The sequence below is a fragment of the Anarhichas minor genome, unplaced genomic scaffold (genome assembly GCF_050575085.1).
Source record: "Anarhichas minor isolate MPS153535 unplaced genomic scaffold, ASM5057508v1 ptg000058l, whole genome shotgun sequence".
NCBI lineage: Eukaryota > Metazoa > Chordata > Actinopteri > Perciformes > Anarhichadidae > Anarhichas > Anarhichas minor.
The window spans coordinates 12,031,023-12,046,198 of NW_027466504.1; the positions used below are offsets into that span (position 1 = coordinate 12,031,023).

General features: G+C 38.3%; 1 protein-coding gene across 5 annotated transcripts; it reads left to right on the top strand.

Moving 5' to 3' along the window:
* The first annotated feature begins 2,100 nt into the window (after positions 1-2,100).
* Positions 2,101-14,663, top strand: elovl5 (ELOVL fatty acid elongase 5). 5 transcript variants are annotated; one of them, XM_076077188.1, is made up of 8 exons: positions 2,101-2,394; positions 6,045-6,109; positions 6,482-6,669; positions 9,243-9,320; positions 10,030-10,201; positions 10,675-10,799; positions 11,090-11,224; positions 12,210-14,663. In XM_076077188.1, exons 2-8 carry the CDS (start codon positions 6,052-6,054, stop codon positions 12,336-12,338), a joined length of 885 nt encoding a protein of 294 aa, XP_075933303.1. In that variant the 5' UTR covers positions 2,101-2,394; positions 6,045-6,051; the 3' UTR covers positions 12,339-14,663. The 5 variants fall into 5 exon arrangements, with proteins under 5 accessions (XP_075933303.1, XP_075933302.1, XP_075933301.1 ...); XM_076077187.1 differs by having other exon boundaries at positions 2,101-2,301; XM_076077186.1 differs by having other exon boundaries at positions 2,102-5,937.
* Positions 14,664-15,176: the final 513 nt, after the last annotated feature.

Below are 15,176 nucleotides of genomic sequence, written 5' to 3' on the forward strand. Positions count from 1 at the left end.
TGTGACTGAAGGAAACTTTTGAACCCGCCTATGTGACGTCATCTTTATTGATGAGCACGCCTTGAATGACTTTACTCGCTGTGTGGTTGGCTTTCATTCCCTCGTCCATCTTTTTACACATAGCTAATGTCAGATGTGCTGTCACCTATACCTGACCCCTGTAGATTTTGAATTCCCTAGGCCCCAAGCTCTTGTGCATCACCGTTTATCTTGCCTGTATTAGCTGGAGAGATATCAGTACTGGTGTGTTCTAGCACTTTCTGTGGCCCGAGGGAAGGTGTTTGTGCATCAACTTCAGAAGACACAAGCTGACTCAGTACAGTGCCTTCACAACTTTAAACAAGCACATCAATGGCATCTTTTAGATGAAGTAATTGAGAAAACCCTCTATCCTCTAAATTGCATATATTCTGATATATCCTAGATGTGACTCTCTTCGTCACCCTTAACTGTGGTTGAATGATCAAGATTTGGTACCGGTGCAATGCTTTCAACCGCCTGGAAGAAGTCATCAGCTGTCAGCGTGTGAAGACTCGTCTTGATCTTCCAGACGCGTCCTTTTCTTTCACCGTCGGCCATGTTTCACAGTCCCAGGCACTTTGAATACCTTGGGAGCTATTGTCTCAGGATCCATTGGTTCCTCCTGAAATCTGTCACAAGCTCCAGGAATAGGGCCCAATACCAGATAATAATAGCCTGTTTCATTCAGGAAAATAAAGGAACAGAAATCATTAGTTGTTGTCTTAATTCAGGCTCTTCTCGTTCATAACTAATGGTTATCGTTTATGGTTCAATTGTGCTTTTGTTCTCTTAAATCTCTCAAAATAGAATATGCAAAAATACCTCTCTCTTTGTGTCAAGTCTTTTTCATTAAGATAAAAACACTTTTTACAAAGTGGCAAATTACCATTGACCTTTCACATTTGTAATAATATGCATCGGTGTTTTCCTTCAAGTCCCTTAATTAAAGGAAATATCTAACACACAGGTACATTTTCACTGAGGTAAGTATTCAAGTAATCTAAGTTACATTTATTTAGTATTTAACATTTTTTGTTAGGAGATGAAGTAGCCTTCAAACAAGTGTTTACAACAAACGTCCTTACATTAATACTATCATAAAAAATAAAACTACAACCATACAAAACACTTAACGCTAACTAACTAATACGGCAGCTAATGGTAATTTGCATTATTTAGCATACGACCACCTAACGTTACTAATGGCAGTGCCAAATGTTTACACAAATTTCATTTTGTCACCCAAGGCACTGTTTTTTCACATGTACAATACAGTATGAACCTTCATTTGAGCCATAACATTACAAAGTCAAGTGCCAAGGAGCAGAAAACTGACCAAAAGGAACCTTAATTAACCGTTAGCATTCATGTTAGCTCGTGGTTTGCCTCGCGCCACTATTACAAACAGGAAGCAAGTATCCGAACCATGTCAGCTGTATAATTTTGGCTCTGCAAATTACAAACCTGTCTCAAACAGGGACCATGGAGAGATGGGAATCATTAGCTGTTGTTTACATTCATTTTTACACACATATGGCCCTGTTTGAATGTAACAAAGTTTTCAAGTGCTGTACTTAAGTTTGATTTTGAGGTACTTTTTACTCCACTACATGTCGTAGACATCATTAGTTACTAGTTACTTTGCAGATTTATGTTATTAATATTGAATATAAATCAACTAATAAATTACGATATTATGGCATTATTATTGGCATAATTATATATTACGCTAGCCTTTATAAAGTGGTTGAAATAAGCTCCACCTTCACCAGTGCCAACATTAGTGATAACACTAGAATGTGATATACTGCACAATGAGTACTTTGACTTTTGTTACTTTATATGTTGGTGTTTTTACACTGGGCATTGCTACTTTTATTTAAGTATCCTAAATATCTTCTTCCACTGCAGAAGACACGTTTTTTACTAACCTTTTTAAAACACACACACACACACAGCTGACCCTATGTTCTCTGTACGTTTATAGTATTCACACGCCTCGAGTTAACAATTTGCAGGAAACCTATTTAACAGCAATTCGAGGATGGCAGAGCTAGCCTTGATGCCATCTTTGTGAATCTGTGTGTGTGTGTGTGTATGTGTGTGTGTGTGTGTGTGTGTGGTTGCAACACACCGGGTCACCTCCTGGCTGTAACCCTCCTGCAGGGCAACGGGCCAGTCTGCGTGTTCCTCCCACTATTTTCCACTGAGCGACAAGGCTGCACATTGTGCTCAGACCGGCCAGCCAGCCAAGGTTTTCTCTCCCTTCCGCCTCTAAAGGTAGGCAGTCTACGGCACACCGCTGCATCTCTTCATCCACACTCAACATTTCGCTCTCTGTCTAACGCGACCAGACCGCCGGGTAGCTGCACGGTGAAGCTTTCTATCTTTCTTTTTTTTTTTTGAAAAGGGAAAATGTTGCAGCGCGCATGGCGTTTGCATAAGCGATGAGTTTGGGTGATGCTGAAGCGGCGACCTCTAGTCTGGATGCGATCGACAGGATGCGATAAGTGTTTTATTTTTTAATTAATTAATTCCTCTCTGGAAGTTTGGGGGATGAAATTAGAGGATGATGTAATGAGATAACCGCCGTCAACATGTCTGCGCTCCCATCTTTCAGTTGAACTGGAGAGCGGGCTGCTGTTTTATTCTGTGCACTGTACAGTATAAGTAGTGCAGTTTAGATTACACGTGTGACCCTGATGGAAAATACTGTATGCAATATATTGTGGTGCAAATAAGCGGCAGGTCGCAGATTTAGTAGGCAACAATATTTCAATGCATTTGTCATGCATTCTTAATACTCCATTATATTAACGCTAAAATATTACTATGAAGGCACAGGCAGCCGAATGCTGCATACTATAAATACATTTACTGACTAAACTCTGTTTGTGATTGATAGTTGTCAAACTTCCTTGCTGCTGTTTCAAATTTAAGTTCAAAACAATGTAATCAATCCCACCAAGCAGCAATCAGTTCTGAGCATCCCGAGAGAAACAGTCACATACACAAACATAATCATACACACACACACACACACACACACACACACCAAGGAGCTAAAACGTGGAATAATATCTATAAATAATGGCAAAAAAGAAACCTATGTAGCATTTAAAAGTCTTATTGCAGAGGGGATGAATGATTTTGTATGGCGATTCGTTTTACAAGCACATAACGTCTTAATAGCAACAGAGATAATTCACTTGCAAAGACTTGTCTCAAAGAAGCCAACATGTTTGCTGATGACTGGTGACTGGTTGCAGAAGAATGCATGTCTTTTGTTTCACTCCTGTGGTCTTAGAACAGTTTCTGTCTTTTACTGCGATGCTGTGAAACCTCCTCTCAATGAAAGATAACGACAGAGGATAACCAGGCTCAGAACTAGCTGTAATTTGTAATTTTACATATCTAAATTACGGTGATTTGAATGAATTAAAATACCTACAAATACAGGTACATCATCACATCGATGCAAAAATCATGTAAAGATCCAATGTGAAAATAAAGAAGTCCTGCTAATTGATTTGCAACATTGACCACAATGACCTAATACATTGACATATGGGCGAGCTACCTTGGTGTAAACAAAAATCCATGATGATAGATATATTTATATTGTTGTATATACAGTATACTGTCATATCGGCCAACCCTAACTCTTAAAGTATTAGACTGTTTGAACGAATCATTATCAGCTGCAGTGATGAAACCACTCGTTTTGACCAAAGTCCAGATGATGCATTAGTGTTTCCTTTGATTGTTTAGATGTATTTTTGAATAGCTCCAACATTGAGCTAGCACAGACTCACTGGCTGGCTGCTAGCATGCTCCCCTGTTGGGGCTCATCATGCTCTGATTAAGGCCTTGCAGATTATCATGTTTTGGCGCAGCCTAATGCATCTCTGATAATCAGAGCACGGATATTATTGTACTGAGGACGACCAGAATAAGCCATACATATTAACATTGTGGAATATAATCATCTGAGTTGATAATCAAAATACTAAGAGCTGCATGCTGATTGAATTGAGATGCTTTATCTAAATGTAATAGTTGGACTCACATTTCTGTCTATAAAGTCCAAGAGTATTTTGTATAGCTGTGTTTTACACTCACCTCAGACACACAAATCTGACTGGAGCCAAAAGTCTGGAACCCATCTGTAGTCAAAATCAGATTTGTTAATCATATTATGTTAGATTATGTTCAGGGGTCTTTGTTGGAAAAACAGGCCAATAAGCAGAGGTTCACATGGCCCTCCGTCATTTAGTATAAGAGCCACAATATCTCACATCTGAAGGAGACGTTATGTAAGAAAGACATACAGTATATAGTCCATATTTTGTTTCCAGCAGCAGACGCAGGTGTAGAAACTGTCCGGTAGCGCAGCAGTCTGTGATGTAATCAGATTGAATCGAGTGCATATCGCTGAAACACGTTAGTGGAAATAAAGAATTTCTGTGGTTGCGATGAGTCATTTTGTGCAAAGCCTGAGGTGACACAGCAAACAATGTGAAGACCTGCAGGATTGTGCAAGTCCCCCTGAGGGGATAATACATAAAGAGGTCTACAGTAAGAAAAGCAGCTGCAGGGATTTGTTTGTGCAGTGTGAACAATCTTGTCACAACTTTATATGATGTGTTTTCTGGAGAGGGTGGCTATTCCACAGTTGTAAGGTTTGTGTGAGAAAGCTACATCAATGTATTTACAAAGTATGATTTACAGGAAGTGAGTTTTCTCTATTGTGAAACTTCAGATGTTTGTCCAGGCTTAGATCTCAGTCAAAAAGCTTCCCACAGTTTGACCATACGTTAGTAGGTAGTGGACAAAAGAGTAATAATAACTTAAAACTTCTCTGTGTAAGAAGAATAATCCAGACATTTATACAGCCGCGCCATACATGGCACACACAAAGCAGAAGCTTTATATCACAGGGTTGATCTGAGTAGAGCAGTGGAATCTGAAATTATATGATAAATTATACTGTTTATGAAAAAAGTACTCACCCCTGAAATCATTTTAACCAAAGTAAATGTGGCAGCATTGCCAGGGCCAGACAAGAATCGTTGATTTTCAAAACTTGAAGTACATTAGCGGTAGTAAATCTACACATGTCATTATTTTCAACAATCACGAAGCCAGACAATCCCGATACATCAGTCTAAAGTAAATAGAGATGAGGTTATCGTCTGTTCACATCTGCCTGCTGGGCTCTTGTTTTACATAAGTGGCCACATTTGATCCGTTGTTTGAAGCCACAGGGATGTGAAGGATCCGTTATCGGGACATGGGACGTATAAGAGAGCGTTGGTAGACCACCTGGAGCACAAAACGACATATATATAACAGACACGATAGGAATGTATCAAAATTGACAAAATTGAGTTTAATTTTGTCATTTAAACACTACTTAGAGTTAACAGAATTTCCAGAAGACTGTTGTTGTGATCACTAACAAGCACTCTTTCAGGCAGATTAATTTAGCTTTTTATACTTAAAGCTGCACTTATCAATATTTTTATACAAAAAAAGGTGTCAAATGACTATGTATAATTTAAAATATGTCACTTGTAGTGACAAACATAGACAATCATCACCCAACTCTGCAGTTCCCCTCTCCTCTATGGAGCGTTTCAGCGTCTTTCAGCTCATTGTTTTGGTTTTACAGCCCGAAACTTTAGTCACTCTAATCAGTGTTGTTACCAGCCACTCTTTTCAGTCAAAAAAAGCTCTGAATAACTCAATGTACGCTACCTGTTTGGCTTCAAATGACAGACAGACAAAATTTGCAACTAACTGGTAAACATAGTGGAGCATCTAGCTGCTAAAGAAGCAGATATTTCCTTCAGGAGTTGGTGGAGACCAAACCAGAGCTAACAGCAGAGTGAATATTGGACTTAGATTTGTGAGGTGGGTAATAACACAATTTGTGTAAACAGACAAATGTTTGCTTAATATGTCCATCATGTATGTTCATACTGCTTTAAATTGTTTAAATTGTTTTGTTCTGTTTTTAGGTGACAAATGGAGACTTTCAATCATAAACTGAACACTTGCTTAGAGTCATGGATGGGACCCAGGGGTAAGTCAAGTTTATATTGTCATCTTTAGTTGCTGATATTAAATGTGTTGCTGTTGTCTTTACAGTGTTTGTCTACCAACATGTTGCAAATTCTGTATTTACTGCAAAAGCTCAGCAGAGTACTACAGTTAACAGAAAAGTCAAGGTAGCGGCAAAATTTGACCCAAAGTGTGCAGTGACATTACACTGCACACTTTACATGAACTTGCACAAGAAATCTACTGGGTTTTTTCCCCTTCTACCTGCCAACCTTTCTATGTGTTGAGCAAACGTTCCCCAGTGAGCGCTGCTGCTGCTTTTCACTTTTCAAGTTAATCTGCTGTTACCAATGAGGCCACCTTAAAAACAGTCCTCTTTATCTCCATATTTCAGATCAGCGGGTGCGGGGATGGCTGCTGCTCGACAACTACCCACCAACCTTTGCACTCACAGTCATGTACCTTCTGATCGTGTGGATGGGGCCCAAGTACATGAAACACAAGCAGCCGTACTCCTGCAGAGGTCTCCTGGTGGTTTACAATCTGGGCCTCACACTCTTGTCCTTCTACATGTTCTATGAGGTAAACAGACTGCTCGGCACTGAGAGATGTGTTGAAGTAGGCCAAGGCAATCTCTGCAACGTCACACTACAAACAGATTATAAAAGACAAAGAGGAAACCGACCTGAATCTGTGCAGCATCCTCACAAAATAACTCTAATGTGTGAATATGACAAGATATATATGTTTAATTAAAGGAATACTTTAACATTTTGGAAAATGCACCTATTTGCGTTATTTTAAATATGAAGCTAAAATCAGGAGAAAGTTAGCTTAGCTTAGCATAAAGACTGGAAACAGGAAGAAACAGCTACCCTGGCACTGTCCAAACAGGTAACAAAATCATTCTACTGGCCCTTCTAAAGCTCAACAAGATTAACAATATATTGCATATACAACTATACCGCACATTTTTGTCTTGCTCAGCTATCTATGCTAAGCTAACATAGCTGTTGCTTTATATTTAGCAGACAAGTATGAGAGAGATAGGCCGATCAGTCTTTTCATGTAACTCTCTCAACATGAATGCAAATAAGTATATTTCCCAAAAATGTTGAACTATTTCTTTAACGCTTGACTCTGATTGGACTTGGGCCTATTGCTACCTGCGTCTCCCGCTGAAAGCTACCATTAGAGACAGTGCTATCAGGGAGTGAGAGGGACACAGCTGGACGCTGACAGGCTCATTGTTTCAGCCATCAAATCCCTCATATGCCCTCGTGGACATCAGCACAGCCCAACATTGTTTGCTGGAAAAATGCTTTTGGTAAACAGCTGACTAAACGAATCGTAAATAAATTGAAATTGATAGATGCACTGATGTAAACAAACATGGATTATTTGGAGAGGTGACTGGGCTGAATATGCTGTTTAAGTTGTAGCAACAGTGCCCAGACTTCATTTATCATAGTGAGTGGAAAGAGTCATTTTGGGTGAACACCAGGAAGTCAGAAACAGATTAAGCAGTTTTGTATATGTGTAAGTCTAAGTATCTGCACTCCCCCATCCAGCTGGCCGAACAAGCTTCTTGTCGTTCCGTCTGCATTGCATAAGGCCCCAGTGGACTTTTGGCTTTGTTATTCATTAAACCCTGTACTCTGACAATGCCCCGGCCATGGGGTGAACTTTTGGCAGTCCAAAAATCAATGCCACCTGGTGTGGATCAAAGTACAAGGCAGTTTTGTTCTTGTCAACTTTCCAGGTCACAGCGGTTTGTCACATAATGATTGTGATTAAATCTGATTGTGATTAATTTTGTTTATTTAAAGGCTGACTAATGCTGCCATGGGTATAAAGAAAGAGTCAAGGAGTTATAAAAACTTAGAGGACGGCTTATGTCTGTGCGCACATGATAAAATACTTGATCTTTATCAACCAAATACTTCATTCTGTTGCTGGTTCTTAACTGGTGGCAGTCTCTTGGCACTGAGTTTCGTTAATGAAGCATTTTCCAGCAGCAGACAAAGACTGTATCTATATCGATTTGGTGAATCAGCATTAAGCCACGTCATCTACTTGCATTAGAATAATTGTTGTTTAAAGGGACATGACACTGACTTTACACATGCAGATTAGTTTACTTGTCAAAAAGAGTACTACTCAGCCTATAAACAGAGTTGTAATATCAATTATTATTATTATAATAATGTCGTTTGTGGCTTTTGTCAAGTATGAAGAAATAACCCTTGAAAGTCTGTGACAAAGATTGTGTTGAGTCTGAAAGACGCAGGCCTATGCCAAGCAGGGGCGGTCTAACCCAGGATGGTAATAGCCTTGGTTTTAATTAGTATTATTGCTTTTACTTTGTCCAATATACACTTCTTGCTGACATGGTGTGTGTGTGATGTACCCTACTGTTTGTTCAGTTTTTTTAAATGTTGTCCTGTCATTGTATACATGTTTTAATCGTGAATGAACCGAGGGTAACATTTTTGTTAAATATTATACATTCCCTTACAAATAACTGGAATAAGTATTTGAGTTGTCTTATAGGAAGTGTGGGATCCAAAGTTATTTTCCAGTTGGACCTATAGTAGGAACTACAAGTCAGGATACTTGAGCTATTAGCAGATTTGTAGCCATTATTGTTCAATCTGTCTCTTGCAAGTTCCCCGATGTTATGGATAAATCACTGGAGTACCACTTTAATATAGAGAAAAAAAGTAGTCGCTGCACAGGTATGCAGAGTTAGATTGTTACAATTGAATGTTTCATATAGAAATTCCTGTATTTGCACTTTTCTTAGTCTACCTGTGTGTTAAATGTTTTAATAGTGAGATTAATTAGCTTCCAACACGCTCTGTGATAACATGTCATAAAATGACCTGGGGACCATTAAACATCATATCATATCATACATTATACATACATCATACATTGCATCATTATAATATTGGTCACCACAAGCTGACACCAAACCGATATGGGACCAGATGTAGTTATCTGACTTGCCATCTGTCTGTGCATGTGTTTATTACTTGTAGGAAAGTTGTTGTGCATCATATGTCGTTTCACTTTTACATTGTCTTTGTGCGCTGCAGTGCCTGTGTGTGTAGCTGTTTTATTGGTAAAATTATGAATTCGTCATTCACCAGCTTGTTACTGCTGTGTGGAGCGGTGGCTACAACTTCTACTGCCAGGACACTCACAGTGCACAGGAAGTGGATAATAAGGTGAGTCAGTCTGAGTTACACTGTGCAACCTTTTTTATGATGATTTTATTTTCATTTGATCACATGTTTTGCATCTTATCTTATCTTAAACAGAATAGGAAATAAGATTATTTCCTATTCTGTTTCTTGATATTATTAATAGGACAGTAAACATATAAATAAATACCAGTTATTGTAGGAAAGCTAGCTTATATATATATATATATATATATATATATATATATATATATATATATATATATATTAAGCACAATGTGTGTTTCTTTTTTGCTCTGATTTCTATGGGCAAGTACCTGTAAATCCCAGCGGATGAGCTGCAGAGACAGGAGAGTCAATTTAATCCGACTCATGTCATCACGATGACTCTCTTCAGTTGCCCTACTGAGCTCAGTGGAGGTGAAAACAAGGCTCCAACTGAAATGTGCACGGCTTTGCAGTTCTGCGGTGATTAAATCAAGAGCTTTATCACTGTGCCACTGCCACAGTACAGATAGTTTAATTGCTTTATGATCCTGAACTTTCAAGGGCCTTCGAGGAAGACTTCTGCTTTTCACCTAGTATGATAAATAGTATGTGCAGGAAATTTGAAAGAACTTCTTAACTGTATTAAGAGGTTCTGATTTGCCAGCTCTATATTGTTCATTTCAAGAAGTTTTTCTTCTGTTTTATTCCTCTTTAACTCTTTTTTTGTTTTGCTGCATCTCCTCAGATCACAAATGTCCTGTGGTGGTACTACTTCTCCAAGCTCATCGAGTTCATGGACACCTTTTTCTTCATACTACGAAAGAACAATCACCAGATCACGTTTCTTCACATCTACCACCACGCTAGCATGCTGAATATCTGGTGGTTTGTTATGAACTGGGTCCCCTGCGGCCATTGTGAGTGTTTTAACACAACTTCGACCTCCGGTGACTCAAATCACTGCAGTAACCACATTTACGGTTTGGCCCTAAAGAGAGCTAAATAATTCAAGTGCTCTAAACCCATTAGCCCTGAAAACCGCCTGTTTTCCCCACAAAGCCTTCAAGGATACTAAGTGACATTCTCCATATTAATGTGCCTTTTACTATAGTATTATTTATTACTATATTATTTAAATATAATGTGACGCTTCACATCTATATACATGTTTCATTATTCATCAGATGTTTACTATATTATTTCTTTATGACTTCACTGTTAATAGCTTCTATTGATTTTACATCAACTTTGTAGTAATGGTTTCATACTAACGATAAGTTATTCCCTATTTCATCATCTCACTCCTAATGCATGTCACTTGCCATTCACTGACAGTTATTGCTTGCAGTAAATTACTAACTTCCTGTGTCTCTCTTCTGTGTCTCTTCAGCGTACTTTGGCGCCTCCCTGAACAGCTTCGTCCACGTGGTGATGTATTCTTACTACGGCCTGTCGGCCATCCCAGCCATACGGCCGTACCTTTGGTGGAAGAAGTACATCACACAGTTACAGCTGGTGGGTTCACCCCACAGGTGGAAGAAGTGCTTAGATATTTTACTTAAGTAAAAGTAGTATAATAATAATAGAATAATTGTTATATTCACTTTACATTGTGGAGCTTGATGTTACTATTTAGATGTTGAAAGTGTCCTTGGACTATTTTCTGCGGAACCCTCTTTAGTTGTAACACAGTGCAGACATTTTCACCTTCCACGAAAAGATATTTTAGGCTATGGATCTATATTATGTTTCTATAGGTTCTGTGTCACCTTCACACTCTAGCATGTGTCGTGTTTCCTCCGCAGATCCAGTTCTTTTTAACCATGTCCCAGACGATGTGTGCAGTCATATGGCCATGTAGCTTCCCCAAGGGATGGCTGTACTTCCAAATAAGTTACATGGTCACACTCATTTTCTTTTTCTCAAACTTCTACATTCAGGTCAGTTGTTTTTTTCCATTTTAAATTGTTAATGCATGAGTTTAAAGGATAAGTTTGGTGATATGGTATTATTGTCAGCAAGTGCCATAAAAAGAGTAAAACTGACAATGAATTGATCCCACTAACAAGCATTTTCTGTGTAGCCAAAGCCTGTGATAGCTGTCTCCATTGTTATGGGCCACACTGTTGCTCAGGGTAACATGTTCCTTCATTACAATGAACATGGCCATTGGAGTTAGTTTTGAGTCAATCCAAAAAACTCCATCATGCTGCTGTAGATACTCACTACAACACCAAATGTATATTAATCCACGGCTTAACATAGTCCAGAACAAATGCGGTATTTACTCCTGTCTGAGTAACGGTTGATAAAATCAACAGTGTTCAACTGTTTTAGAAATTTACTGTGAATTAATTTTTTTAATTAAACTTTATATTCATAAAAATATATACATCTTCATGTAAGAAGCAAACAGGCTTGGAGCTAAAAGGAAGAAGGAAAGTTTTGAAAATGTATTTCGTATTTTCAGGATATATGTTGACTGTAATATAAATAATGTCAGCCTTATCATTTATATTATAAATGAAACTGTATATTTGTGTTTGTATGTAGGTAAAAACACAAGGCTGAATTTGGTGAACTAATTCTGTTACTGGAAGCAGACTTCTTTGTTTAACATTTGTGTATGTTACATATGTTGCTTATAACCTGTCCGATACTAGAGCTTTGAGTCCAATGTAGTTTTGAAAATGTGATATTGATGATATGCCAAACGATTTTTAGTTTTGATAAGGACCCCTTCAATTTGTGAGAAAGCTATGTGGAGAAAACACTGCTTCTGAATAACTTCATATCTCACAGTATAAAAATGAACTTGTGTTTCAGCAATTACATTTAATCATGAAGTAACCTGTTAGTCTTATTTAATTGTCAGTGATAACATTGTGTTTAATCATGACATGTTATTTCTGCCTCTCTTTCAAGACTTACAAGAAGCACAGTGGTTCTCTAAAGAAGGAGCACCAAAATGGTTCTCCTGCATCAACAAATGGACATGCAAATGGCACGCCAGCCATGGAGCGCGCTGCACACAAGAAACTGAGGGTGGATTGACATTTGAGAAACCGCCACATAATTCTCACTGTAGCGTGTTAGCTAATGCTGCTAGGAGGTACTGTGTATGTATATTCTTATCTAGAACAGTTTAGCACTCACTGGAGATGAAATAAGCCATAGTCACATATATCCAGAGACTTTCCATGTTTTTGCACACGTTCCTACTCATGGTATTGAATAATAAATTCCCATAGAAGAGTATAGTATAGTCGCACAATAATACCTCACCCACCCTCTAGAAGAAATTCACTCCGAAGCAAAAAAAATCTCTTGCTATCAGCAATTAAACACATTTTGATTCATTCAATGATGCTTTTCACACAAAAGGTCCAAAGATGAACGCTCCAGTGAGTGTGTTGGTTGCAGCTGAAGGTTTCATCACACTCAATGACGTCTCTTTTAACAACCCAAGGGACAACTAAAATAACAACGCCTACTATGGTCCTTCATGTGTAACTAGAGCATGCATCCTGTGTCTTGCTTTAGCTCTCTCCTGCCTGTTGTTGCATAATCCTAAAATGTTTGTCCTTTCTAATACTGTAACACATTTGTATTGACAGATTGCAACAGCAGACGTTTTGCTGTAGGGCCTAAATGTTTGCAGAGCAGGCTCTCCAGTCTGGAATATTTAACCATCTAACCAAAGCATAACCAAAGCATAGTGTATTGCATTTTCAGGGATTCATATTTAAACCAGTTTAAGACACGATGTTAGAGGGCAAGATGTGTTTTATGAGCACAATATAAAATCAATTATTCTTAACATCCCCCATGTTATAAAAATCTGTTAGTCTCCTCTCAGATTAATTCCTCAACACAAATCCTCAATTTGTCCCAAAAAATGGAAATGGAAATTTCATGACAACTGGGTAAACCCCATCTACTGAGGAAGATCGTGTGATGCGATCAAAAGCTCCAAAACAGCTGAATGGATCATGAGATGGAATTGTTTTGTCAATTAAAATGTAGTAGTTTTTTTTAGTCTTTACATAAAAATGGTGCCTTCTGGACCAGTTTATTTGGTTTCTAATTTAGCATTTTTCATCTTTTCAATATGCTATCACCAGATTCATGTTGGTCCATTTCAGACTAATATCTGTCAAACTTCCAGTTCATATCCTGTGCCTGATGTTTCTGTTTTTGATATATCAAATGTCCTAAACTATCATTCCTAACAACTGAAACATATTAAACCAACAGTGATGTTTATCTTATATTAAAAGAATAGTTGGGGGAGTTGCTTGTACACTGTCTTGCTGAGAGTTAGACGAGAGGATCAATACCACTCTCATGTCTGTGTGAAATGAATCTACAGGACAGTCAGCAGCTGGTTAGCTTAGCTTAGCATAAAGACTGGAAACAGGGGGAAACAGCTAGCCTGGTTCTATCCAAAGGCTGCAGCCTTATATTTAGCGTATAACTATAGGAGCGGTATCAATCTTCTCATTTAGCTCTCGGCAAGAAAGCTAACAAGCACATTTCCCAAAATGTTGAACTATTCTTTTAACATTTTCCAAAAACTGTTTCTCTTTTTACCATATAAACATGTTTTAAAAGTAAAAACATAAAGTCATCATAAGATAATTAATTGGGGGTTTTCTTTACTGGAGAACGAAGGTTGTGGAGTATTTGAACTATTTATTCCTTTGTGTTCCTTATGTTTACTTCTTAACTAAACCATTGCCAGGGGCATACACAGTACATGATGGTATAGAAAACAATGGTACAAGGATGTTTGATTTATGAACTCTGTAAAACTGATTCTCTCTCAGTTGAGCACTGCTGCACTCCTCCACCATGCTGAATCAATTTAATGAGGTACTGTATGGCCTTAACCACTGAATGAGCATGACGTGTTGTTCAAATGTATAGATGACCTAGATTCATGTTCACTGCAGCAGAAATTATTGTTAGATTTTTAATAATTCATACCATTGTGTCTGCATGATAAATCTGATTCGCAGATATCTGCCAATAAGAGAAAACCTGGTAAACATGCAGAAGTCGTATCCACGCAGAAATTTAGTTGAAGTATTTCCAGCTACATGCCATCCCTGTTGCAGTTCTTTTTTTGTACAAGGTGAAAGCGCTAAAGGTAACAGGGTTTATATATTTAAGGGCTGGATTAGCATTTAACAAGATCCCAATTGGTAAAGGCCAAGGAAGCGTATGTAATTATATATTACATACATTTTTATAGACTGTTAAAATAAATATAGATATATAAATATATTTTCTGAAATGTGGGGTAACTCTGGGTTGACATGTTGTGACTCATGCTTTACTCCCTGTAACTCATTAAAAACAAACTGAGATTGTAAACTACTTGTCTTTCCTTGAAGATGATGCTAGAAATAATGCGGGGTGATGGTGTTGAGGTTCTCCCCTGAAAACAGCGGTATAGTAAGCGTCTGTTTAATCATTTCCATGATGTGCTTAACAAGTGTGTCTTCAGGACTTCATAGATCAGGCTTCAAGACCCAAAGTTTATCGGTTCACCGCCAGAATAAATCAGGCAACACTTGCTCCTCCTTCATTACCACCACTTTGGGGCCCTTGAGCAAGGCCCTTAACGCCAACCGCTTCAGTGGAGCCGCAGATCAGACTGGTTGTACTGGGCAGCTTCCAGGTGTGAAACAATGTAGAAATTTGGATGTTTAGAGGTGCTGGTGGGAAAATTTTGTTACCTTTGAACAGAGCCAGGCTAGCAGTTTCCCCCGGTTCCTAGTCTTTATGCTAAGCTAAGCTAACTTTTTGCTGGTTGTAGTTTCATATTGAATTTACAGGCACAGGAGTAGAAGGCACGCAGTTATAAGTACAGACAATAAATCCTCT

Bases quoted from the DNA above. Each gene is read 5' to 3' on its own strand.
- elovl5 (XM_076077188.1), top strand. From the start codon at position 6,052: ATGGAGACTTTCAATCATAAACTGAACACTTGCTTAGAGTCATGGATG. The intron at 6,670-9,242 runs GTAAACAGACTG...GTCATTCACCAG, and splicing joins CCTTCTACATGTTCTATGAG to CTTGTTACTGCTGTGTGGAG. The intron at 10,800-11,089 runs GTGGGTTCACCC...TTTCCTCCGCAG, and splicing joins ACATCACACAGTTACAGCTG to ATCCAGTTCTTTTTAACCAT.